Below are 27,836 nucleotides of genomic sequence, written 5' to 3' on the forward strand. Positions count from 1 at the left end.
ACGCACTAGTCAACCACTCCACTCCAAACTGGATGAAAGACATTGGATAAAGAGGCCTACCAGCTGTTGTAACATATGATCCCAGTTATGTCATCACCATTACCAGCTTAAGTCAAGGGGAAACATCTCTCCCCCTTCACCCCTCCTGGGTACCCATGAATCACCACAAACACATGCCAGGCAAGCGTTGTAATTTTATCAACTCCAAAAATGAGACTCCCTGTAATTGGGACAACTCTTATCCGAGCCTTGTGTTAAATATACAATGTCGCTCATGAGCCCAATTGGGAATATCCTCATTACATGGGGGAATATGAGTGAGATTGGAGGTCACTTTGCATGCAGGAATTGGGTTGAGATGCCTTGCAGGCCAGACTTGGATGAACAGTGATTGTGCCCAATTAGGAATAGGGGCGAGATATAGCCCACAGCTGATCTATCATTTAAGGGGAACTGGGTAAGATGAGAAGGTCAAAGCAAGTGGGTGACGACAACCAACCTTGAACCATTGCGATAGTTTTTAAAGGGTACATCAAATCATCAAATGGGTGATGGGTACATCTGGGTATGACATTGAGGCTTAACCCAACATGTGTGTACGGATTTCAGACAAGGGATTAGGATTGGGGTATGGGATTGTCAGAATTGGTTGCATTGTTGGTTTGTAATCCACCCTGGGTTATTTGGGTCTAGGCACCATCACACTGGGTGATGGGTACAACTAGGTATCAAGTTTCAAATCCTACTCGTGTACATGGTGTTACTACATTCCAGTTCTCTTGTGGCGTGTCATGACCACGGTTTAGACCACCAGACTCAAGCTCTGGTGTTTCTGATCAGCAGAGTGTGGGTTTCGAGTCCCAGTTGTAACATCTGTGACCTTGAGCAAAACACTTAACCACGACGCTTTACCCCACAGCACCTTGTAAAACATCATATACATGTACATGTATTGCTATGTTAAAAGGAGTACATGTAGGTCTCATAATTCAGACGTAGTCCCACATACTTTGCAGGAAAATACTGGATGTTGAAGCGCCTTGAGCATCCCCGAACTGAGTGACGGATATGAGCGCTATATAAAAAGCCACTATTATTGTTAATTACTCAGCCACAACACTGACAAAGGAAACATATTGTTGACAGCTTGACACCAACAAAAAAAATAAACAACAATGTCCCATCGCTGACACTTGGCTGACTCTTTACAAGCATTAATTACATCTCCGGATCAAACAGTCATCACTTAACGGAAAAACTGAAAATGCAGACGACACACATCACAGTTAGTTATGGGATAATCTTACACTACACAGGTGTTTGGAAGCCAAAACATCCTCCTGTGATTTTGTTGTCCTAGTTTACAAACAGTTATGTGCGAACTGTCCCTTAATGATACATGTGGATTGACTATTGAGGTGACAGTGAGGGGTGGGGGGGGGGCACATTTTGCAGTTGGTTATGAGATAATCTCTCTCTACAGGTGTCTGTGTGTACCGGTGCTTGGACGCCAAAACATCCTCCTGTGACTTTTTTTTGTCCTAGTTTACAAACAGTTATGTGCAGAGTGTCCATGATCGATGTGGATTGAGTGGACAGTGGGGATGGGGGGGGGGAACACATTTTTCAGTTGGTTATGAGATCATCTCTACCTGCAGGAGTTTGTGTGTAAAGGTGCAGATACATGTAGAAAGCCAAAATACCCTCCAGTGGTTTTGTTGTCCTACATGTACTTTACAAACAGTTGTGTGCACAGTGTACATTTATATGATGCTTTTTTTAATTATTTTTTATTACCAAAACCATGATATAAAGTTAAAGATTCAGGAAGGAAAACCTATGCATGAAGACGGGTCATGTATGAAGACTGTGTACAATATAGCTGTGTCTAACTATGAGATGAAAACTAGCAGACCAAAAGTGTCAACTCTTCAGATGCATTCACAGAAAGTTAAAGTCGGCAAGAAAGACACCCCAGCTTACACATCCCAGAATAAAGACAGTCCAGCTGTTCAGAACTACGAGTTAAGGGCAGCAATTACACCATACTGAAGTAAAGAGTCATCATAACTCACAGTCTAAAACAAACAGTCACAGTCAGTGAGCAGAGAACATTTCAACGAACGGGGCAAACAATCAGAGCCATGAGTTGCCAAATCGCACCCGACTCAGCCAGGAGCTCTGGTTTCAACGAGATAAGCAACGAGAGTATTATCGCAGCACTCTCCAAAAATGTCAGATCAGAAAAAATGGAACACACAAGAAAGTAGAATAACAAAAAAAAAGCACAACACTTATCTTAGATCAGACCAGACGCTGTCAGAGTAAGTTCAGGAAACTTGAGGCTACCATCTTCAAACGGAGACAGAGAAGCGAGGGGGGTCGGGTAAGGAGAGTATTTTGACACATCAAGATGAATGGTTTAATCAGACCATCCTAGAATCAGAGTTGACTTGCGGCCTGGACTGGCAGAGCGATAGAGGAGGTTGCAAGGAGCACTTGCTGCAACCGTCAACCCGTAATAGCCCAAGATCCGAACAGTTGTGAGGTGCCGGTAACATCGTGTTAATCCGCCCTTCTTAATGTTTTAAGAGGATTAGAATGACATGCATGCACTCTAAAGGGGAAGTACCTGGTTATCTTAAAGACGTGTAACCCCAAATGTTTAGTACTTTGAAGAAACAAACATTCTGAGAACTTTGGGAGATCTGGGCGTAAAAAAAAAAAAACTCCTTCCTAAGCGAGAGACAACAACAATATACTTGGAAGTTGTGAGGTGGTTAGATGAAGCCATTCAAGGTGCTGTGTACTTTATACCACAATATTTCAACAGAAGAATGAAAGAACTGCAATTTCCAGGAATACAAATGGACGAGAATGGCATGCGAGTAGTCTGCACCTCCTTATTCTATATGTGAAACGTCTTGGGTATTACAACTCAGGAGTTTTACGGGCCATTTAGGCACTTTGGAAGCAGCCGCCTGTGGCTGCCATGCCATATAGAAACTTTGGTAGCAGCCATCTTTCAGCGGCCGCCATGTCTTAAGAGAATTTTAGTAGAAGCCAAATGCAACCATCATGGGTATTTTGGTCAACCATCTGCGGCCACCATGCCACATGGGCATTTTGGAAGCAAGCACCCATTTGCGGCCACTATGCCACAAAGATAGTTTTGTAGCAGTCTTCTGTGGCCATGGCTTGTGGGCATTTTGGTAGCATCCCTTAGAGACTGCCGCGGTCATTTTGGGACAAGCCTCTTGGGGTCTCTAATGGGTTAAAAAAATCAATCTTGACATCCCAACTGCTTCCCAAGCTAATAGGCAGGAGTAAGGCAGGCACAGCGGAAAGAACAAATAAAAGCAACAAAACTAATAAATTATCTTAACAATCACTCAACTGAAAAACTAGCTTCAAACACCTTTAAGTATCTTGCCACTAATACAAATTTAAAAAAGTTCAAAATTATAACAATTCCAAGGGGAAAAAGCCCTAACATAATTAAATTGATGTTTATGACATAAGCATGAACAATTAAACCAAAAGTGGGGAATTCCCTTGTATTTACAGCAAACTTTTTCCATAATTTAATCTTGGCACATTTTGAAATTCTGAACAAAACAAACCCTTTGTCCAAGAGTCAGATTGAGGAAGGGGGAAGGGGAGACTTACGAGTATAAAAATACCTGACTCATACAGAGAAGTAGAAAACAGATTTAGCACCATTAAGTCCAATTTCAGGGTGTCAAAGGTCAAGGGTGACTGACCTACTCAGGGGTCGATGAAGGACACGAGAATGTAACGGGTTCCATTGGTTGTTCGGAGACCCTCATGGTAGTGAGTGAGTCGACCGGGGTGCAACAGAAGGTGTCCCTTGGGCAGGCCGATGACACTGCAGTTGTAGCGGATGAAACGTGCGCCTCCTCCCTATAGAGGTTAAAAGATAAATGGATTCATAAACAAACAAAATGGCAACTGTGATGTCAGATCATAGATTTATATAAGAACTATAGGCACACTGGCCTAGTTACATTGCCCGGCATGCGGCAATTTTTTTTAAAACGTGTTGAAAAAACTACATCCCATAGCAGGCTATCATACATACACACCGACGCATATGCCTACTTCATATAAAGTATCCCCTATTTTTACAGTTTAAAAAATGCATTTCTCAGTAAATGCCTTTATCACTTTACACATGTATTCTCTTCTTTGAACTGCAGTTTCTGTGTATCAATTGATTATTCATAGCTTTATCACAGAACCACTATTTTTATCGCAACCTAGTGTTAATTCGTAGTTACTTCATAGTCATCTAAGCCATGTAACATCTCCCCCATCCATGGCACCAGATAGATTAAACCAGTACATCAACCCTGATGACCAATCAGTAGAGTTCGACAAGACCCCAAGTCGGTCCCCGGGAACAGGGGGGGTGTATTGGTAAGCCCCCCCTTCCAGCCTTCCAAGTTCACAGGCCTTGTCCGAGTAATTTACACAAATCACGACTTGACAAGTTAAATTGGTACCGTCTTAAGCCGATTTGTGTCCGTCAGCGACTTGGTTACCAAGAACAGCTGAGTAAGTTTTACTCATCTGTCTCTCCTCCTGTACGTGAGTCGAACCATCAAGACATGGAGGGCAAAGCGATATAACGAGTATGGGAAATGCGCACTAACTGGATGCGGACATTTCAAAGGGAGTTTTTGAGTGTGATAAAGTTGTCTAAATATTTGTTTTAGTTAGCACCAAAAAGAGTGGAAGGAAAAAAGTGTGATTAGCTGTCACAAATTGCTTACCAACCAAAATAACCTGGGGTATAAATGCCAAAAGAGGCACATAAAAAGGCGCATCCCCTTAAAGTGTTCCCCTGGCAGTTGCAGTTGTTTGTTTGTTTGTTTGTTTGTTTGTTTGTTTGTTTGTTTGTTTGTTTGTTTGTTTGTTTGTTTGTTTGTTTGTTTGTTTGTTTATATAGCTTCTGACTAGCACCCCTGGCAGTGCCTGGACAAAGATATTGACATAACAGGGATACTGCCCAAAAGGGCTAGATACCTTAGTTGGCAGAGAGCCAGTGAGTTAATCCAGATGTGGCAGATTCTAGTCCCCATCTAGTCAACCCTGAGTTATTTAAAATTTGCCCAGTCAGATTCTCTGATGGTTTATTACTTGATAAATACTATGGCATAACACCATCCCATCCCCTGGCACCGCATAAAAACCTCATCCTATCAAAACGAACTTCTTCAATGCCAATGTCAACGGCACTTCCCCAAGACTAAAACTGGCTGTTCCTTAAAATGGTTAATGACACATCCTACGTTGTTGTTTGTGCTGGAAACGAAACAAGCTATCTCGCGCAATTCTTAGTCATTTCTTTAAAGATGTTAAAAATATTCTATACATGTAGATACTTTGTATCGATCTGGTAATTATCATCAAATAAACTTTGATGACTTTAAAATGAAAAAGCTTGTAAGGCAGGTTTATGTTTGTGGTACCTGTCAAAGACCAGTATTGTCAATTGGTGTATCCCAACATAATTATATGCTTACAATAACAAATCTGTGAAAGTTTGAGCTCAGTTGGTGATTGAAGGCAATGCTTCTTACCAAGTAAGCTTTTATGGTAATTCATTTTTGAGCATTCACCAATCTATGACTCTTCCTTGAATGAATCTAAGTGCTTTGTGGAATCATGGAGGTAGGAAGAATCGAGGGTCGTAAGAGTTGGAACTGCAGGATTAACAGACTGGTCATCGGTCGGTCCATCAATATTCATTACAGTTACATATCTAGGCGGGTTGTATTGTTTGATGACATGCATGATATGTCCAAACATGTAAACCTTAAACTGTTCTGGGAAGCTTTGGTGAGGGGGTGGGGGGGGGGCTAGACAAGAGTGAAGAACTACTAAGGTCACAAGACCTTTGCGACACTTATAACAGTGTGACAAGGGTTCTACCAACAAACCAGGGGGGCAAAAAAAATTATTGTTTCTAATGTTACATTTCATTGCCTGAAATGGTTGTGGTAACCAACTATCAGAAACACTGAATTTTCAAACTGAGGGCCATGAGATATACATGTATATAGGTCAATAAGATGACCCCTGTAAAGGTCACAGTCACATTAGGCCCTCGTGTGGCCAAGGTCAAGAGCAGTACTCAGACTTGTGATAAATCATACAGGTAGAACTGTAATGGCAAGGATGCCATGCTTTACTAGGGGCCTTTCTCAAACCTTGGCTTGGGCTCAAGCTCAGGATCCGTGCCCTAATGTTCATGCAATATGCGCTGCTCCAAAATTGCATGATAGTTTTTTTATTCCAGTTTCTTCTCGTTTTGATTCTGGTCTTGTTAATAAAGTCCCAGTCCAGTAACGATTCTGAACTACAACTCCTACAGTTTTGTGGATTCCCCCCTCCCCCCCCCCCACCCCGAACTGGAGCCCTACCACCAGTCCCTAATCTTTGTTAATGACTTCCTACCAGCCCTACTCATTCAAAACAACTTCGACTTCAGGACCACATTGGAGTCTCATCAACTCAGTCAAGCCCCTTGCGGCAGAGGAAGCACCTAACTTTTTCAATTAATTATCAATAGAACACAACAGGTGTTCAGCTGTTGGTGCACATGATGCAGTATTCTGTTTAGTTTAGATTAGTTTAGAGTCGGACCAAAATGTGAACTACTTCTTACCCCATTGTGTGACTACCTTAGTTCTTCCAAGAAAATCTGATGTCTCAAGGAGATTTTAAGGGATTTAGAAAGAGATTTTAAGAGCTTTTCTCAGATATTATAAGAGCTTGTCACAGAGATTTTAAGAAAAACCTGAAATCACAGTGAAAAAAAAAAAAAGAGAGAAATCTTATACCGGGGGTCCATTGGCAAACAACATGGAAGGTAAAGTACCCGAAGACTAGTCAAAGTTCTTTTCTTCAGGGTCCAACTGACAGTGGGGAGTCCTGGCATGTAGTAAGAGAGCACCAGACTCAAGCTCTAGTGTTTCTGATCAGCAGACAGATGGTTGGAGTCCCGGTCGTGACACCAGTGTCCTTGAGCAAGACACTTAACCATCTTTGGATGGGTCTTAGAGCCAATGGTTCTGTGTGTTGTCTAACGCACGTAAAAGAACCAAGTGCACTTTTTTATCGAAAAGAGAAGGGGCTCACCCCAGTGCTCCTGGTTTGGCTTACACTGACGTAGACTGACAAACTCTGGATGAACTCTGAGTTAAGAATACTCATCCAATAAAAATCATCACACTAAGTAACGATAAGCTATCAATTTGGGAACAAAAACAAAAACCAATAGCCTGGAGCCAAGGTAGTCCAACACTAACGGGTGTGGTCCAAATTGGGGCGCGCCTCAATTACTCACACGTGTTGAATGATTCTCCACCTCAAGAGCTTTATACGTTTCTTAGCCCATTAAAAGAAACTTCCAAAACCAGTCATTACGAAATCCTGAACTGACGAGCTGGCACCGAATAAATTAACTGATTGATTAATTGATTGATTTGCAAAAGCAGTTGGTCAAAGAGTTGTCAGTCAACCTAAGACAACTGTCCATGGGCGTTCCAATGGGAAAGATTACACTGGTACTTCGCGTGCACAGAGGCTTCTGCAGCTGGCAGCTTTTGACACGCACAGGTACGATCACCACTGCCCCCACCCCTCCAATCATCAGCCTAGGGGCCATGGCCTCTCTTGCCTCTGGTCTTGGCCTTAGTGCCCCTCCAAATGTTTCCCATCTACTTTAAACCTTTGGTGCACAGATAAAATTTTATTGTTTTAAATGTAAAACAAAAGGAACAATGCAACTCATTTTTAAATGGTGCTTGGTGCTTTTACCTAATTGGGATACAGATCAGAACCTGTTAACAAAAATTAAAATTCCTAATGTTTTCCTGACGATGACTAGAGCAAGCTAGTCAAAACGTTGAGACCAATTTAAAAACTGACTCCGCGGTAGTATATTTAACCACGATCCTTTAAGCTAAAGTAGTAGTTCCACCCTATTTTCTATACCATCCGCCCAGGCAGGACAGTTCTTTTCAGAACTGAGAAGTCTCCCGAACCCCCGAACATCTACTCCGCGGTAGTAGAATATATGGCAAGACAGTTCTCTAAGAACAAACTCTACCTGGCAAGTAGATACACACATGGTGTTACCGCAAACCAAATATACCACATTTTCCATAGTATTCCGATTTTTTAAAAACATAACAAAATTTTGGTTTTACATGTTACTTTGCTGACATTTGAACTGGAAACAAAAAAATTATTAAAAAAATGATCAGGAGTAGGGATGTCTGCCGGGGGTGTATGGTGATGATTACACAGAAATGAAGTCTCTAAAGAGTTGAACTCAAGCCATGCAATCAACATGTGAAAAATGTGGGTCGACACTCAAGTTCATGATAACAGCAACTGTCTTTATCTGACGTAAGGAAATCAGAGGGGAGGTTGCAAATGATTTGCTCACATCCCGCCAGTCCTACCTTTGGGGATTCCGAAATGCTTCACAGAAAGTGAAAACAGAGACAGATTGGCGGGGTGATAAACTAAGCAGGGAGGGAGGGGGTTTCTAGTTGGGTGTTACATGTCCTTAGCACCCAGGGGGGTATGGAATGAGGGTAGATGATCACTTACTATGTGTGTATTTGTTTATGGATTTATCTAATTAGGTTAGCAATTAGGTTAAGCAGACAAAAGTGCTTAACAAATTTCTGCTGAGCCAAAGAATAAGCAGGAAACCATTTGCAATCGATACATATGACATGGTACTTTGGCTGGTGACCTTTTTCTGCTAAGCACAATTGGTTTGTGCTTAAACAGCTTTTTCAATTTGCCACCACCTCGTTTGTAGTTCAACAATAATTTGACCTTTGACCTACCTCGTAATCCACTCCCTTTGTGTTGAGGGCGACGTTGATTGTGTACGTAGAGGAATCGTGATGAGGTCTTAGGAGTGGCTGCTCGTCTGGTCTGTACCGCACCACAAAGTTCATGATGGCATTGGACTGTAAACCAAAGAAAACAAAATAATAATAGTCTTAGCCAAGCTGGTCAAAACGTTGAGACCAAATTAAGAATTCACTCGAATGGTCTTTAGTATAATTGTAAACATAGACCTGACGTTAATGGTTTGTATGTTTCAAGGTTTTATATGGATGCAAGCATTTTAGGAACCCTTTGGAGACCTAGTAAAGATGAATTGAATTGTATTGCATTTGGATTCCCTTCAATGTCAGAATATCTAAACAGGTTGTCACCTAAAATTATAATAAAACCAAACATTTATCACACTCGATGGGTCAGCTTATATATGCAAATTCGCAATTTCCCCGGACCACTTCAAAACGGGTTAACATTTATCTTATTCACCCTCCAAGCTTAATATAATCATTGTGAGTCATTAAAAGGTAGAAGATGGCATTGAAGATTAGACTGGTAACCCCTCCTTGGGGACCATGGAGTTTGAACAGCAAGGTGGACTTGACGATGACCTATTGGAAAGCTTGTTTATTTTGTGATGAGGTCATTCTCCCTGAGTAAGTAAGGTTTGCAGTGACAGCGTGTCAAAATAGCTCTAGTGATGAAAAAAGATGGCTAGGGAAGAGCCATTTTTCTTTTCATTTTTTATGCTTGACGTTTCGATCAGTGTTTTCTGACCATTTTCTGAAGAATGCTGGCCTCTGCTTATGTAGGGTTAGCTTGGTTTCCTTCTCGCTGACTTTGACTGGATTTTTTTCTTGAGAGTGAGCTGTGTGGGTAGGTCAAAGTCCACTGATATAAAGTATTGACCCAACACAGCTATCTCTACCCTTGACACACAACTGTAAAAGCCTTTAGGGGTTGGGGAGGCAGGGCCAAGACCAAGGTCAACGGAGGTCATGGCCTCTGTGACCTACACTGTACAGAGAAACTCTACTCTGAAATACTGATCCAAATCACCTGGCATCGATCAAAACTAACGAGCCATGATCTCTTCTGCTGAATCACTAGGTGAAGATAAATCTACAAAATGTAAAAGGGATTTGACGAGGGTGTCCTTCAACACCATGATCCCCCCTCAGGGGGCGAGGAAGGAATGGAGGGGAAGGCGGAGGGGGAAGGGTAAATAATCCGATCTGCCGAGGAAAGGAAACTGATATAGGTTACAGTCTAGAATCTCTTGTTTCATAATCGTCTGTGCCCTGGGGGGGGGGGGCAAGGAGAGAGAGGAGGTGGGGAGGGGGCAGGGTCTCAACAGAACTGCTGATGTGAGAAACCTGGGTACAATTTCATAGAACTGCTTAAGCAAACAAATTTCCTGCTTAGCAGCAATGAGCAGGATCCCAGTCACAAATTGTACATATGAAATGGTATTTTGGCTGGTTACCTGGTAAAATTTTCTTGCTAAACAAAAGTTTTCTGTGCTTAGCAAGTTTGCTTACATGAATTATGAAATTGTGCTCAAAATCTATCCTTCATTCTTACCCTGGTGTCGTAGCCAGGGTAGACTTTTTCACTGATTGGTTTAATAAACTCCCTCAGGAAGAACAGGAAGTGTTTCTCGTAGTCAATTTGCCTCATGTGGATGTCACGTGTCGGAACGTTCTCATAACCCCCCGCTAATCTCTCATCCTGACAAATAAAGAGACCAAAAAATATATATCAAAAAAATACAAGATGAGTAGGGTAGATGGCCTTAGCTTTCGATCCAAACCGGACCTTCTTCAGCAGTATAAACAAGTTCAAACAAAAACATATCCATTTATAGAAAAAAGAGGAGTCAAAGAATGAGGGGAAGGTATCCAGAAAAAGGGGGAAAATTATGGCCAATCAAAGCTACTAATTATAAACAATTGGTGGCTATGGACCAATTAGAGTAGAGTGGTGAGAGCAAAGGATGGTCAGTATGAAAGAAAGGATTACTGGGCTACAAAAAGACCATCTCAGATACATTGTAACTTGGGAGCATACAGCCTGTGCAACAAATATGCGCTACGAAGCTAAATCAATCACAAGAACCATCTCTGCCCTCACAGGTACCCATTTACCCCTTGGTGGAGAGTAGCAATGGTAGTTACATGTAAGTATCTTGCTCAAGGACATGACCGGGACCCGCACCCACACTCTACTGAACAAAAACACCAGAGCTTGAGTTTGGTGCTCTTATCCGCTCGACAACACAACACAGCTCTGCGATTAAAACGTTGACAACTTTGGACGGTTCCTTCATCTGTATACTCACTTCATTTTGACCGGAGGACCACTGTCCAAAGAATTCCATTTCCTCGATCAGCTGATCCGTGAACAAATTGGTGAACATTGGAAATGTGTAAACATCAGTACACGCCTGTCAATATAAACAAAGAGAATGAAGAATAGTATTGTCAAAATCTCAAACTTAACACATTATGTTCTTTGGGTGATGCACTGATATGCCCAATTTAACAGAGCTGCTTAACAAATGCAAGATTGATAATTGTCAAAGACGACACCCCAATATCAAACAGCTGCTTAAGCACAAAAAGTAGCTAAGCTTAACAAAATAACGATTACCAGAAAAAGGCTACCAGCCAAACTACCTTGCCACAAGTACAATTTCTGCCTAGCAGAAATGAAATTGACCCCTGGTCTCAATTGATGCAGAGATTACTGCTTACCAAATAACAAGCAAGATACAAGTCTTGAATTGTACATATTGTTGCATGGTTCATGTAGTTTGGCTGGCATAATTTTGTTTGGTTAAGAGCAGTTTATAGGTCTCTTTGTATCTTTGCAAAGTGAAGGACAGTTAACGCTGTCACCGTCATGTAGCGAATCTAGAGTGATAAATGAGTTTGGATGTGTTGGCTTAATGCAGCAGCTGGTTGAGATGTACTCATGGCACCTGTTAGTCTTTGCAACAATTAGGGTCTATGTCATTAACGGCTGCTCATGTACACCAAGATACTCATGTTTCTGATTGGATAAGCTGAATGGTATGGGACAGTAAGGGAGCGTCTCTGAAGTCAGGAACATGTAACATTAATAATAATAACAAGTTTTTGTATAGCGCTTTTCACACTCTAAGGGCGTCTCAAAGATCTTCCAACAAAATTACCCCTGGTCCCTGGACCTTAATTCATTCAGAAGCCACAACTGTTAGCTGCTGTGTAGCGAGGGATCCAACCTAAGTTTACGATGCAACCTGGGAAGCGGCAGCCAGAAGATCACCGGAAGAAGATGCAACTTTTTATTTAAATTATAATTCCTAAGACTATAGATACAGTTTCTATGTCGCACGATTTGAGGCAAGCCTTTGGCATAGCAACCTCCAGATGAGCAAACCCTGGTACCATTGTGCCATACACATTCATTCATTCAGAATTGTGTATGGGTGTTCAAGCAAAAGTTTGCCCTTAATCATGTGACATAGCAACTGTCTCGATAGTCTGAGGAATTCAAGTTTAACATGCAAATGGCTTATTAAAAAGCAAGCAACTGGGCTCAAAACACCTTGTCTTGGCCCCCAATGAAATGGGGGTCAATACGGTCATTTATACCCATATCCCAAGTATACCCATTTATCCTAACCAGCCCCTCAATTACCCACGGCCCCGTCGACGCCCAATAACTTCTCCCAGCATAACTAACCCACTGCTTGCAAAGTAACAAACTCAACAACTATTCCAACAGGGGACGTGGAATAAACCAATCATCGGCAGGGATCACATCAAATTTCCCCCTCTCTCACCCTCGGCCTGTTTCTAAAATTCTAAACGAGGGAGGGAAGGGGGACTAGCATGACTCTAACACTTGTGATAACGACCTAAAAGTTATGCAGGTAACCACAAGACTACAAGTGTGTCTGCTGGTGGTGCTATTTATGGATGTGATGAATGATAACATAAAGTGAATGCATTTAGGTGGACAAAATTGCTAGAGGCATTTTTTGCGGACAGCCTTTTTTTTTCTGAAAAGTTATTTCAAGTAGTTTATTAGATAATCAAACCGCACAGGAGATTACATCAGGTTTGGCGGCACAAAAGCGCACAGAGACTTTTTTTGTAATATAAGCTATACAAGAACTGGTTATTATTAACATTATTAAATTATAAGATCATTTGGTAACTACATGTACATCTACACAGTATACAGTCAACCCTCTTACTGTCTGTAATAACATAGCAAATGATTGCCCTTTGACCTCAAATGACCTACCTGTTTGACCTCAGTGTCTGGATCCAATGCATCATAATAGCCAGGATGAATGTACTTGCGCTCCCAATCCTTCAAATGAAATAAAACCACAATAAATATAAAATAGACCATATTGAATATGACGCCACCGTTCAAATATCTGCCCAACAAGATGACGTCTGTGCGCGTGTGCGTGCATTGGTGCGTGCTGGTGCCGAAGAAATCAAACCAGGAATGTTGCGTGCTACATGCTTCATTGATGTACGCGTTTTGACGCGCATACAGTTTGACCTACAAGATGGCGACTTTCATAGCAAAATAGCGATTATTCAATACAGTCTATAGTAATAAGTACCAAAAAATACTAATCTTAAAAATAAGCTAAGCAAAACATTTATGCTATACCAGATCAACATTACCTACCAAAATACCATGTCAAATTGTTTATTGAAACTATATGCCAGCACATTTTTTTCCAATGCAAATTTTAACTCCCAATGTTATTTCAGGAAGGAGTTGATAATGTAAAGTAAGATGAATTTTGGTACTTAGATTTACGAAATCCTTTTTTTTGTGTAAATTTCACACCTGCATGTTTTGGCTTGCTTCTCCATATTGATATTTCCGACAAATGACTCATTTAGCTTGATCGCATCACAATTATTTGTAGTATGCCATGCAATGTAGGTCACTATGGTTGGCAAGCAGTTTACAGCTGATTCCCTTTCAAACCTTGACAACAGCTAAGAATCTGTAAAACCAGGTCACCCAACGACCTTTAACATCAACATTCTCCTGAATTCTCCTGAAAGGAGCCACAAATGACGTGGAATTGAAATGAGGCCGATAGAGAGAACAAGTTGAGTTTAATCAGCTAGGCAAACAGGAAGTTCTCATTGCCAACATTTGTCCCTGTACACCCCCACACCCCCCCCCCCCCTCTTCTCAAGGGGACACCAAGAACCGAGTGCAATCCCGATGACGCTAGTCCAGAGATAAACTAGGTCAGGGTTGAGAGGAAGTTCAGGATATTACATTTTCATTTTTTCCATTTTTTTTTTCTGGCGTGGGGTTGCTCAGTTTTTGACCTGGGTTAACCTTCAGAGGCATCGTGGTGAAACATTTGGTAATTACTTCACAAGTTAGTGACCAGATAAAGTTTGCATTAAAGGCAGTGGAAACTATCGGTAATTACTCAAAATAATTATTAGCATAAAACCTTACTTGGTAATGAGTAAATGAGAGCTGTTGATAGTATAAAACAGTGTGAGAAACGGCTCCCTCTAAAGTAACGGAGTTTTAGAGAAAGAGTTAATTTCCCACGAATTTGATTTCGAGACCTCAGAATTAGATTTTGAGGTCTCGAAATCAAGCATCGGAAAGCACACAACTTCGTGTGACAAGGGTGTTTTTCCCTCGCCACTTTGACGACCAATTGAGCTCAAATATTCACAGGTTTATTATTTTCTGCATATGTTGAGATACACCAAGTGAGAAGACTGGTCTTTGACAATTACTAATAGTGTCCAGTGTCTTTAACACCATGTGAAAATCTCTTAGGAGTAGTATTGGTTCTGATAAGAACTGGTGATTGACAAATACCAACACTGGTTCAACTACCGGTTCTTTTCGGAACTAACTCTACTCATAAGAGATTTTCACATAGTCTTATCAAAAGTGTTTCTCACAAAGTAGTTTTTATGGGTCATAAATTGTTGGCACAATTACCAAAAATACACCTATCTGCCACTATTTTGAAATAGGATGACGATTATTTGACTTGACCTGACCCCAAGACCATTTCGGTGCAATACAAATTACATTTAATTGAACGACTGGCATCCTACTATGAAATGGTGCATTTTAATAATTTGATTGGGGTTGGCCATGGATTGGCACATCTGGTGTTGTTCCAAACCACTTAGTGAGAGGTCCCAGTTGGCCTGAGTGAGGTGATACATTAACCAATACAGACGCAGCGAGCATCTGGCTCAGATCATAAAACCATTAGAGTTGATCTTTATCTTTATCCTACATAGTGCCCAGTCACTGTGAGGATCATAATCTGATCTAATCCTTTCTAATCTGATCCGATTCTATCTAATCCTGATCAAATCCACTGGCTCTTTATGCATTGCAAATTCAAAATAATTCATTGTTTTGCCCCACAGATAAATATTAATATTGTAATGTTTGAGCAGTCATTGAATATTGAACTATGTACATGTTCATACAGTGTTGTGACGATGACAATAGCAGGCTAGTAGGGATAAGCTCTTGCTTACCAACCAAAATCCCTACCCCCCCCAAATCTAATCTAATCTTATTTAATCTAATCTTATTTAATCTAATCCAAAGCTCACCATTCTGTTACTCCAGATCTCCCACAGATCATTGTGAAGATGTTCCGTCTCGCAATACTCTGTCACGACCAGGTAGCCAAATGTTTCTCTATTAGTGATGTGCATGAATATACCCTGCAGGATTCAACCAGAAACACAAGACATTCAATTTAAAGGGCCTGGGTACTTTTTTTCAACACAAAACACAGTGTCCACAGATTTACATAAAACTTACACAGTCTGAAGATAATGATAGTAGAAAGCTTCCATTTAGATATTACTTGCTGAGGTGCTGTAGTTTTTGAGAAATGAGTAAAAAAATGTCACAAAAATAATTTTCAGGCTAACTTCAGATAAAGTCTGACATTTCTCATCCATGGTATATTAGAGGTCACTGACCTTTTCTCGTAAGTCTTGGCAGAATGCCATATCTGGATCGATGTCATCCCGTTCAAACGAGGGCGTGTGGGGAGCGTGGAGCCTGTTCCCATGAATCAGATAAATACTAGAGATGAAAGCTACGTTCCACACACCCCTACGACAAAAATAAACAAACACAAAAAAGATTTAAGTGGGGTTTGAAGCTCTGCATGAAGAAATCAAGATGGCAAATTCTGTAACAGGCAAATGCTCAGCTGTCATGTTCAGCTAGCATACTGCCCTCTTGTCAACAGTGGAACTCAATTTCATGGTCAGCTAGCATACTGCCCTCTTGTCAACAGTGGAACTCAATTTCATGTTCAGCTAGCATACTGCCCTCTTGTCAACAGTGGAACTCAATTTCATGTTCAGCTAGCATACTGCCCTCTTGTCAACAGTGGAACTCAATTTCATGTTCAGCTAGCATACTGCCCTCTTGTCAACAGTGGAACTCAATTTCATGTTCAGCTAGCATACTACCCTCTTGTCAACAGTGGAACTCAATTTCATGTTCAGCTAGCATACTGCCCTCTCGTCAACAGTGGAACTCAATTTCATGTTCAGCTAGCATACTGCCCTCTTGTCAACAGTGGAACTCAATTTCATGGTCAGCTAGCATACTGCCCTCTTGTGACTAACTCCAGCCAACAGTGGGACTCAATTTCATGGGTCAGGTTACCATGGAAATCTGGTTGGCGCTATCCAGGTAATGTACCATGTGTTTCTCCAAGCTATGTACACATGTCTTTTCAGCACAACACATAATCAATTCTCGACCAATAAAATTAAAACTCTAACATGTCTAATCCCGTTGTATAACAACACAAAATATTAGTATTGGGTCCAAGACGTTCCAGATGTATAACCGGAATATGCATTAACAAAAAATGTTCATTTCTAGAGGGCGCTATTATTCCTGTAGCCGCCATCAGCCCCTGAGCGCTCACTGGCGATTAGCAGTTTGTGGGATGATGGCGGTTAAGTTTTTGTGACTAAAAACTGGAGCCTCTTATAAAAATGACTAGGGTGAAACTTACACTTTTTGGTCTTTGACAATTTCAATATAATCCTCAGATCTTGCATAATAACCCTCGCGGTTCACGTCACCCCAGAAGTTACTCCACAGTTTGCCTTCTCGCCGTACGAGTGGCGCAATGACAGATCTGCAAGAGCAATTACATATTTATTTGTACAAACAACAAAAAACAAACCACGGCGAAACATAGCATACATGTAAACTTGCAGCCCCGTAAAGTGACCCCTTGGCTGTCGCTTCCAAGGTTGTATCGTAATTCGGTTTTTATGGCTTCTGATTGGCACCCAAAAAACAAAGATATTGACTACTAGGGAGACCGCCAACATGTAGGGCTGGAAAGCTTTGTTGGTAGAGCCCCACTACATTGACCCAGAGGTCCTTGGTTCAGGTCGCGTTCCAGTCAACTTCTCTCTTTTTCAGACCCTTTTTCAATCACTAAAACATTAAGTAATAAACCTTGAAAGAAACTGACTATATAAACTTTAAATGATTTTGTGTTAAACATAGAAAATTCCTGCTGAATTTGATCCCAAATTTCAGCCCTGTGTGGGTCCGTGTGACGTCCTTATTGGAAATGAGAATCACCTGTTCTGCTCAATGAGTAGTTGTAGAGTTTTTGGATTAGTAATTCGCACCGCAGAATCACAGCTGAAGTAATAATCACACTTCAAATCGTCACAATGTTGCCTGTAATGGAAAAGCAAAACCCATCTCATCAGTTATTTCTAAAATGGTTCTCGACTAAAGGATAAACAAATTACTTTAATGTTTGAGTTTTCAACAAAACTACATCAGTAACTGAAGACCTACATAATATAAGCCTTATAGGAAAACAAGACAATAAGCTTTAACTAGACTATGTTTATTGGATTAGATAGTAATCAAATAAAATGGCTGAAATGTAGTTGTTATTATCAAAACTTTTTTATTATAAAGATAGACCCCCCTGAACAAACTGAATTAATGGGGGCTGTGTCGTCACAATCAAAGTATGTCTGTGGCTGGTCATGGAATTACGAACTAAGAATCAAGTTACATCTTGCGCATGCGATCATCATCAATGGAGAGTACGACTGTGCGTGTGCAGTAGCTTGGTGAGAGTTAATAATTCCATGTACAGCCACAAGCCTGCCTTGATCATGACGACACAGCCCTTTTAAAGTGTCAAGACCAAGGTACAAATCCACACTCTGCTGATCAGAAACACCAGAGCTTGAGTCTTGTGTGCTCGACCACTCGCCCACAATACGCGACAAACTTATTCACACTACAAATTCCTCAAGGTTGTCAGTACAACAACCAATTATACAGAACTCTCAAAAAATATATAGGCCTACAAAAAAAAATCACAAATAAAAAAAGAAATCACAAAATCTGACTAACAACACAGCAAAGTATATAGGCCTATAAGCAAACAACAATATTAAAAAATTTGAAACACGAAGTACACACAAACAAAACAAAACATTCACAGAAAAAGAGGGGAGAAAAAGTTGAGTTTACTGCAAATGAAAACAGTTAATTAGATGCATCATTCAACATCAATAAAAGGTACATTACAATATGCACGGCAATGTTTATAATGTAACTGGCAGTTCATGTCAATATTAATATGCAATGCATAGCAACATAAAACATTGTAAACCATGTAGTTCATGTCAACACAATTTGTAAAAACATATTAGTACAAAACACTATGTACTTCATGTCACAAAATATGTAAGCATAGCATTATAAAACATTGTATAAAATGCAGTTCATGTCAATAAAATAATGTACAAATGTATAAAGCAATGAAACACATGTACAACTTGTTAAAATATACAATCAATAATATTCAAATGTATAACATGCAAAGTAGTAGGACACAATATATGAGCAAATAGTTCATGTCAACATTAAAATCTAAAGACAAATACGTAACTCAAGCCAACCACAAAAAAAATGCAATTCAATGAATATTTCTGCTTAGCAGAAATAAGCAGGAAACCAGTCAAAAATTGTACACATGACATGGTATTTTGGCTGGTAACCCTATTCTGGTTACCATAATTTTGTTGTGCTTAGCTACTTTTTAAAATTAAGCAGCTCTATGAAATTGGGCCCTGGTGGTATGTAAAGTGAAGTAAAGAAAATGTATTCACTTACAAGCCTTTGTTCCTGCCCTGAGCTTCAGACAAGTTTTTGGTGGAGGGGTAATATTTGACTGATTTGTACATGCCCCGTGCCTTCTCGACGAACTCGGCTGTTGCATTCATATGATGCCTTTCCTGAAAGACACAAATAAATGCTAATGTTCAGAAAATTTAGAATTTTCAAACTTTGCATCATACAAAGTTTGCCCCGATTGAAGCTAAAAGCCAGACTTGGTAAGGCCACTACAAGAACAACTTTTGTACACATGTACAATTGTCTTAAATAGGTAGAGAGTAGCATAATTTTTACCTTGTTGTGAATGAAAAGATCGATTTTTTTCTTGGGGTAGTCCAATGCTTCAAAGTATTCAAAGAAGTCGTCAATGAATGGTGTCGGGATCTCGATGAATAGAGCAACGAGCACCTGTGGAAGGTCATCCTCCTGCAAATAAATACAAAGTGATGTCATCAATTATTATTATTATTAATAAAAACATTTAAACATCTCAGACAGCGGCTGAATTGTGATTTTAAAAAACAAGAGGTATATAGAGAAGATGTAAGACTCAAGGTTCAAGAACACTATGGACAAAATCAAAAGTGGAAAGAGTGAGTATGAGTAGGTTATTAAGTACATGAAACACACTCAACTGAAGGGATATCTGTAAGAAAAGATAGTAATAATAATCACCTACCATGACATTTTCCAGGCTGAAAGTGTCCTCTTCACAAGACACACAGCCTTTGATGGGTACCCATTGATCCACTAAATAATTGCCATAATTATTCAGCAAAGTCTGCAATTGCAATTAAAACAGAAACACAAATATTATTCAAGTCATTTTAAGTCAGCAAGTTAGATAAATGTAGGGGTATAGATTGGTAAGTACTCCAAAACTTAAAGGCAGTGGACACAATTGGTAATTACTCAAAATAATTATTAGCAAAAAACCTTTCTTGGTGACGAGTAATGGGGAGAGGTTGATGGTATAAAACATTGTGAGAAACAGCTCCCTCTGATATGGCATAGATTTCGAGAAAGAAGTAATTTTCCACAAGTTTGATTTCGAGACCTCAGATTTAGAACTTGAGGTCTCGAAATCAACCATCTAAACGCACACAACTTCGTGTGACAGGTTTTTTTTTCTTTCATTATTATCTCACAAGTTCGATGACCGATTGAGCTCAAATTTTCACAGGTTAGTTATTTCATGTATACGTTGAGATAAACCAACTGTGAAGGCTAGTCTTTGACAATTACCAATAGTGTCCACTGCCTTTAATGAGCATAAAAACGTTTTACTTGATGAGAAGCACTACGGCTGTTGATAATATAAACTTTTAGAGAAACAATTCCCTTTCAATGTAAGTATATTTCCATAGTAGACGTAAGTATATTTCAACAGTACTTTACACATTTTAACAGTAGACCAAAGTATATTTTAACATTAGACCTAAGTATCAATAGTAGACTTAACATAAGTATATTTCCCTAGTAGACATTTAAGTATATTGAAAAAATGAAAAGCTTTTTTTCAGTCAATAGTTTTGTAACGTTCTGCAGCGTCTCTTACCTTTGATCTTCCGTTCCCGTGAATCATTGCGGGATATGTCTCGTATTTGGAGTTGAAAATGCTACTCTTGTTGTTATTAAATTTAATCACAATATCCCCTGCAAACAAAACAAAAAGTAAATAAAAAAAGGCACCCCCAGTAAGTTGATAATAACCAAACAAAATATGGAGAAACACATTGTGCGACACAAAAGATTACTCGTTGCAAAAGAATTTTTAAAATTTCTTTATGAAAACTTTAATTAGTTTTCTCACCTGCAGCTCCGTTCATGTTCTGAAAGAGCACCGCTTTGTTATCAAGGGCAATCTTCCAAGAGTTCTGTGAAATGACAAAACAACATTAAAAAGTTATCGAATGCAATCGATGCTTTGGCGAAGAGAAAAACAACAGATCAAGCCACAGTTTGTAGAGTAATAATGACAATAACAATGTGGGATTGGGTCACAGAATTAAGGTTTTGCAGGTTCGAGAATGAAATGTGTGCATTCTGAATAGAAGTCTCTTTTTGGTGTTACAGAATAAAATCTGTGCCTGATAGAGTCTCTGTGTGGGTTACAGAACCTGAGTGCAGTTCACACAGCATTGAAGTTGTGTGTGACACGTACAATAAAATCTGTACGTGTCACAGTGCTTACTATACAGATGAAAACTAAACACTTACTCGTTTGTTCTTATCGAGAAAAAGATAAGTAAAGAAGAGCTGATCATCTCCAGAGTCTCCGATATCCCTCCACGTAAGCGCTTTCCAAAAGTACGGAGCGTAACCGATGTACATCCCCGAGCACAAAAAGTAGTAACCACTCGCCACTTGAGGGTATTCTTTCTACAAATCAGAAAAGTGAGAAAAGATAAATGTTTTAGACAAAAGGTAATCACAATTTTGCTAGAGCTCTTTTCTATATAATTGGTGAGTTAAGGGTTTGCGGTAGCACCATGCGTAAACTTGTTTTGAGTGGTTTGGTTCTGAAAAAGCTGGTGGTTGACAACTTTACGTTTCGATCAGTATGCTCTGGTCATCTTCAGGAGAATGCTGGACTCTGTTGCTGAATGGTACTAAAGCACTGCTTAAAGGGGGGTTAACTGGTGGCTGGGCTTGGCTCAGTGATGGGTGTAGCCTTGAGCTTGGACTGAAACCTAAACTGAAACCCACTGGGAGTTAGGGAAGCGACTTCCTAAAGAGAATATTTGTCTTTTTCTCAAGAACCTATTAGTAAGAGTTCTTACCTCAAGAGATCTGTCAGGCCAAAGATAGGGTTCGGCTGAAAATACCAAATTTCTGTCCATCCCTTTGAATTTTCGAAGTATCTCTTCTTCATCAGATGTGAGGATGACATCATAACTAAAGAATTGAAGTAAAACATTTAACTTAGTACAAGATCAATTTGCATGAAAACAATAATAGTAACAGTAACGCTGTATGAAACTGTGGACTGAGTCAGTAGCTGTAAGAAATTAGAGCTAAACCGGTGAGAGTTTGAAGTAGTTAGTATTCAACCAACCTATCTGTGAACATGATCACAAGATCTTTGTCATCTTTATACTCCTTCACTGCTTCTTTAAGAAGGTTGACTTTCTGCCCCCCTCCCGGATGGTGAAGGATGTCTCCACCCTTCCATTGCTGATGCATTCCAACTACCTAATATTAGAGAAACAAAAATCTAACATTAAAAAAAAATGAAAATGAAAAAAGTCTGAAACCACACAACTTGTGCGAGCAAGGGTGTTTTTCTTCCATTATTCTCTTGCAACTTTGACGACCAATTGAGCTCAAATTTGTACAGGTTTGTGATTTTATGTTGCAAGATACACCAAGTCACAAGTGAGAAGACTGGTCTTTGACAATTACCAAAGAAGGCCGATGCCTTAGTGTGTACAGTCATTCAGATTTCAAGCATTTTGCTCATATTTTGTCAAGCGAAAGATGTGACCTCTATGTGGCCTACCGATGACCTTGTTTGACCCCCACTGTATCCATCATGATTACCTACCTTTACATTTAACCCATTTTTCTTTGCTGACCTCATGTATCTATTGAAGCCATCTGTTGCATTTGTTGCTACGGTAACAACTAAAAGCCGTTTTTTATCTGAAAATAAACAAAATATCAAACACATGTTAAGAATTTACATAAACCAAAGCACACATGGACAAAGTGAAGGTTTTTTTTATCACTCTTCTTTCACTTGGAACCATAATTAGGAAATTATGTATACATGGAACCAGTATTTGACCCAAATTAAATGCTCCACAATGAAGCAGTCACTGAGTCCAGACAAAAATTGATTTCTTGTTTTCCAACGAACAAATTAACAGCTTTTTCACATTGTTGGACTAACTACTAAGTTGATAAATCAATAGTACAATGTAACAATAAACCAGATTTAGTATGGATTATAATCATTTAATTGAACCCAAAATAGTTTAATGGAGAGCAATTAAAGCTGACAATATCTATTAAATGTTTACAATAAAAGGCCAATAATCAATTCTAGGCATCTGGCCTCAATGTCAACAGCTGCTTAAAAAAAAAGACAGGGTATGCTTTTGGAAATTGTAAAATTTATTTATTTATTCATTTATACACATCCAACAGCACAATTAGCGCTAATAACAGGACGAATAAGAAACAAGAAAAAGTGTTCAGCTTTAAATGAAAAAGAAGAAGGATTTCATCCAACAATGTTGCAAAGCAAAATACTTCTACATGTAAAGACTGTGTTTTGTGCAACTGAATGCTACAATTCGTAGCAAACAGTGAAAATTCCTGACACATTTTGTGTAGCATTTTGTCACACTATACTTGTAACAGTGCTGCTTTTAAAGGGAAACAGTTCACTGCCAATACAGTTTTGATTGCCCTTAAAGATGTTAATCTAGGTTTGATGGAGAGGAACCTGAAGAAGCATCACTACATTTCACATACAACAAGTAATGTACAATGAAGTGTTTTTGGTTGTTATTGTGGGAGACAGCATGTGTTTGTTTTTGGTTGTTATTGTGGGAGACAGCATGTGTTAGTGATTTCCACACACTTCAATCAAGCTTTACATTAGCTATAATCATGGAGGAAAGAATAGAGCAGGAATAAACTGAATTAACAAAACTGTTTTTGAAATGTCTAATAAACACTGTACACTTGGCTTTAAGTGACACTAGTGACAATATCGATTATCAATATTGCAATCAGACTAAGCTATCTATTTTTACCCTAAATAGTAACATTTTGTCCGAATACAATAGGTGTCGCTTGCATTGGTTGCTGTGGATTATTGTATGCAAGCCAGTGCACCTGGAAGGTCATAAAGAAAGTTAGTTGGCATCCCCATCAGAAAAAATGCTTACAAACTTGTTCATGTTGTTGTTCATGTAACACTAGCAATACGTGAGCGTGAAAGTCAAAAAATTGTGTTGTTTCTGGGTGACGTCGCCACTTTGGGCTTATTACCTGCTCACGTATGACGTCTGCACGCACAGACGTACAGGCGTGAAACATGGTTACTTCACGTATGCTAAAAACGTGAGATTTTAACGACACGCGGAACATGCAGCAAAAACCTCCCTAATCTGTAACTGTTTTAAATGCTTTAACAATCTAAACTTACTGGCAAGGTAGAACAACAGAAACAGAAGACTCATCTCATTGAAAACCTTAGAATGCAGCGTGAAAAAGATGGGTTTATTTAGTAAAGATTGCTGCTTATGAACACTGATGATGTTAGACAAGAGTCAATAAGGGTGTGGCCACCACTGCCTTGATCTGAGCATTAAGACTATCTCTAATGAAAATTTCCTTTATCAAGTAAAATAAACCACAAAAGGAAATTGACTCTCAGAGGCATAAATTTCCTTTCCTCTGTACAGAAGCTCTTATACATCCAATGATACAAAATAAGAAAACAGACTTTAAAAAGTTCAGAGTTGGTAGGTCAGATTTTGTTTTTTCACTGTGTTTGTTGTTGTTTTAAAGCACGTTTTCTGTGGTTGGCAAGTTTGTATCATAAAAGTCTTCATGAAATTGGGCCCCACGAGTCCAACAGAGAACACGGCAATGAAATTCCCGTCATGATACATGTAACATAATCCAACATGCAAGAGCTATAACAAAAACAAACTCTTTATTAAGTCTTTATCTCGGCTTTTATTTGTTACAGCTCTATAATATTGGGCACTAGCAACTGCATTCTGTTCAAAATGTGGAGTTTTTCCAACACGTACTACATTCTCACAGCAGGAGATAGAGTTCACTTCCTGTCTGCCGAGTTGAGTCTAGCCATTGGTGTAAGATTGGTCTAAATGTAGATCTACACTGTACTGTCATGACTGTACACTGTACTGTCATGACTGTACACTGTACTATCAGGGACACATCAAACTGGTCCTCACATTCCTGAACTGATTGTGTCAATGAGTGACTCCCTATCCTACATGTACATGACGAACTTGGATTGAACTTTTGTTGTTGCTTTTTCTCGCCAGATAATGTTTACTCCCTTTAACAACCTCCATGCTTAAGGCTCTGGGGTGGTCTTTAACACATGTAAGGACTAGCGTTAAGTTTTCATACTTTAAAAACAATTTAGACGTAATTGTTCATCAAAAGTGCAAGAGAATATTGAAAGAAAAAACACCCTTGTTGCACAAATTTGTGTGCTTTCAGATGCCTGAAAGATTTGAGTGAGAAATTATCTCTTTCACAAAAACTTTGTTACTTCAGAGGGAGCTGTTTCTCACAATGTTTGATTACGTGTACTATCAATCAGCTCTCCATTTCTCGCTTCAATCAAAGTAAGTTTTTTTAAATGCTAACGATTGTTTTGAGTATATAACTAATACCAATAGGCCTAGATTGACCCCTTGCACGCACGTCAGACGCGGCGACTGTGCCACGCTCATCATTTTGGTTGGCACTGGCAATAGGTTTATGTGTCGCCTAAAATGCGCACTTCACTGAATAACGCACAGTGACATTGACTGCCAAAATTTGCACATCCAAGATTATTCTTAAGATGACGTCACGTGAATTGGGTCCATATCATTTGTAGGAATTTTTAAGATTTGAGTAGTGAAGCTTTGAAATGTTTCCGCCCCAGAAACGACCCCTCATCATATCTAGGACTCTAACTGTTTACAGCACTGAGGAAGAGTTCTACATGTACATTTGTACATAAGGTTAGGTTACATGTAGTTCAAGCCCTGTGATACTTTGTTTTTAGCATTTATTACAGCATGACTGCTGTCACTTTATCAGGTGATGATCAAGATGAACAAGCTTTCAAGTCACAGTGTTACAATCCATGGAGCAAGACAAGTATACTAAATAAACACTTTATGTCTAATGGCTTAAAATACAATTGTGAATGATACAATTGTTTGTTGTGGTTGTTTACTGATCTTGGTTGTGTCACACAACCAAGATAAACAACCACAAAAACACACAACTTGTGTGAGAGATTTCTTGTTTATTTTGTTTGTTTGATCTTAATGTCATGTTTCTTGGTATTTGTTTGTTTTGAAGCTCTGCCTATGTCCCTATGCTCATTTGTTAGTCTGTTTTTTTCACAGAGACCGGGCACAACTCCTAATTTGCACAGTTCGTCGAGGTAAATTATCAAGAACCAGGCTTCGGCGGGTTTAAACCACTAGTTGAAAACCGATTCATTATGTATGTATGCATACGAACATGTATATTTATAATGCATACGTGTATGCAAATTTGATTGATTGGTGGATCGGTGGTGAGGGGGACGGGATTCTATCCTTCCCAACCTCCAAATTTAATCTTGTGGGATTATTTCTACATGAAATGTCTCTTAAAAATAATGAGGCTTGTCAAATAAAAAAAGCTGTATTCAGTTAACAATGTGAAGAAAAAATGCTTCTTATTTTGACTCAGTTCTTGTTTTAAAATTAATTTGGGTCGAGTTATAAGTTTTCAGCTATAGCTACACAAGAACTACTGTGTACACATTTAAACTTCAAGTCCTTTGACCTTGGCCTGTGGCATTGTAGATTTTCCCATCACATTCAAACCCCTATGTAACAAAATATACAACAAAGCCAGTTCCCACTACTCAACAAAAGAGTGATAAACACAATGAAGAAGGTGTCATTTTGCAGTCAGCATGGTCTGTGCACGTAGAACTTGTTTTGCTTCTGAACAGGACAATCGTATTGTTGAAAGGGACTTCATTTGACATGTTGTTGGAATGTAATTGTTATAATAGGCAGCCTTCTCGGCTTGTCAAACTCGTTGCTGCCCCCTCTTGCACACGTTGATGTAATTTCTGTAATACCTACTGTCATTTCAATTAAGAAACAAATAATAATCCTCAAGATATAGAAACATTTCATGCTGAAGGCGAAGTTTATTTTTTAACTACAAAATATAATTGCGATCGTTCATTGACATTGACGCTGTGACATGCCATGTGTACTCTGTCAAATAAAACCAACAAATCATACCTTTAACTTTTGAGTCCGAAGCCCATGTCAAGCAGAAAACCAAAGATATTGCATAAAGAATAGCGACAATTCGCAGGAGATATGTTATTTTATTGCATTCTGACGCCATTTTGCACTTGCACTTGCTCCGTTCAGTCACCGTGTGTGGATGGTGTGTCTACGTGTAAAAAACAGGGTCTCCTCTCGTTAACTTTTCGACGAGCAAAACCCGACCACGTACACACGTCAACTGAGGGCGTAATCACAACAAAATAAGACGGCCGTACACCCCGTCTCCCCTATTAATAATAACACTATAAGAAAGAGTTAAGATGGGGAATCTGTCTAGAATGATAAGAAGAAAGTTTCCAGAAAGTTCACTTTATTTTGTTTTTAGTGTTCAGAATAGTGTGGGTAGTTTATGTTGATCTTATCTAAGTCTTACTTATAGTTGCAAGAGGTAAAAATAAATTCTGGGGTTTATTTTAATTTATCTTAAACAATTTCTTGAGAGAGTTTGTGAGAATAAATTTAGTTTGAAGACAAATTACTTTCTTCTTTCAACTAAGAAAAGAAATGGGATAGATAAGTCATTTGGCTTACCCCAAAAAACACAAACAAATTAGGAACCAGCAGAAATAATAAACCAAAATAGGACTGGTTAGTAGATTTCTATTTTTATTTTGGGCCAAATAAAATTGACAAGAGCAGGATTAG

At 39.3% G+C, this 27,836-nt stretch overlaps 1 protein-coding gene across 1 annotated transcript; it reads right to left on the reverse strand.

The window, feature by feature from the left end:
- Positions 1–774: 774 nt before the first annotated feature.
- LOC139951066 (procollagen-lysine,2-oxoglutarate 5-dioxygenase 1-like) lies at positions 775–27,306 on the reverse strand. The gene is made up of 19 exons (XM_071949887.1): positions 27,141–27,306; positions 22,663–22,764; positions 22,178–22,310; positions 21,903–22,017; positions 21,340–21,501; positions 20,933–20,996; positions 20,678–20,775; positions 19,799–19,900; positions 19,414–19,545; positions 19,117–19,238; positions 17,554–17,655; positions 16,970–17,095; positions 15,912–16,047; positions 15,534–15,647; positions 13,192–13,260; positions 11,237–11,341; positions 10,480–10,626; positions 8,895–9,020; positions 775–3,924 (listed from the first exon to the last, which is right to left on the reverse strand). The coding sequence occupies exons 1-19, from the start codon at positions 27,247–27,249 to the stop codon at positions 3,769–3,771; spliced, it is 2,220 nt and encodes a 739-aa protein (XP_071805988.1). The 5' UTR covers positions 27,250–27,306; the 3' UTR covers positions 775–3,768.
- Between the last annotated feature and the right edge of the window lie 530 nt (positions 27,307–27,836).

The sequence above is a fragment of the Asterias amurensis genome, chromosome 18, assembly GCF_032118995.1.
Source record: "Asterias amurensis chromosome 18, ASM3211899v1".
NCBI classification, from domain to species: Eukaryota; Metazoa; Echinodermata; class Asteroidea; order Forcipulatida; family Asteriidae; genus Asterias; species Asterias amurensis.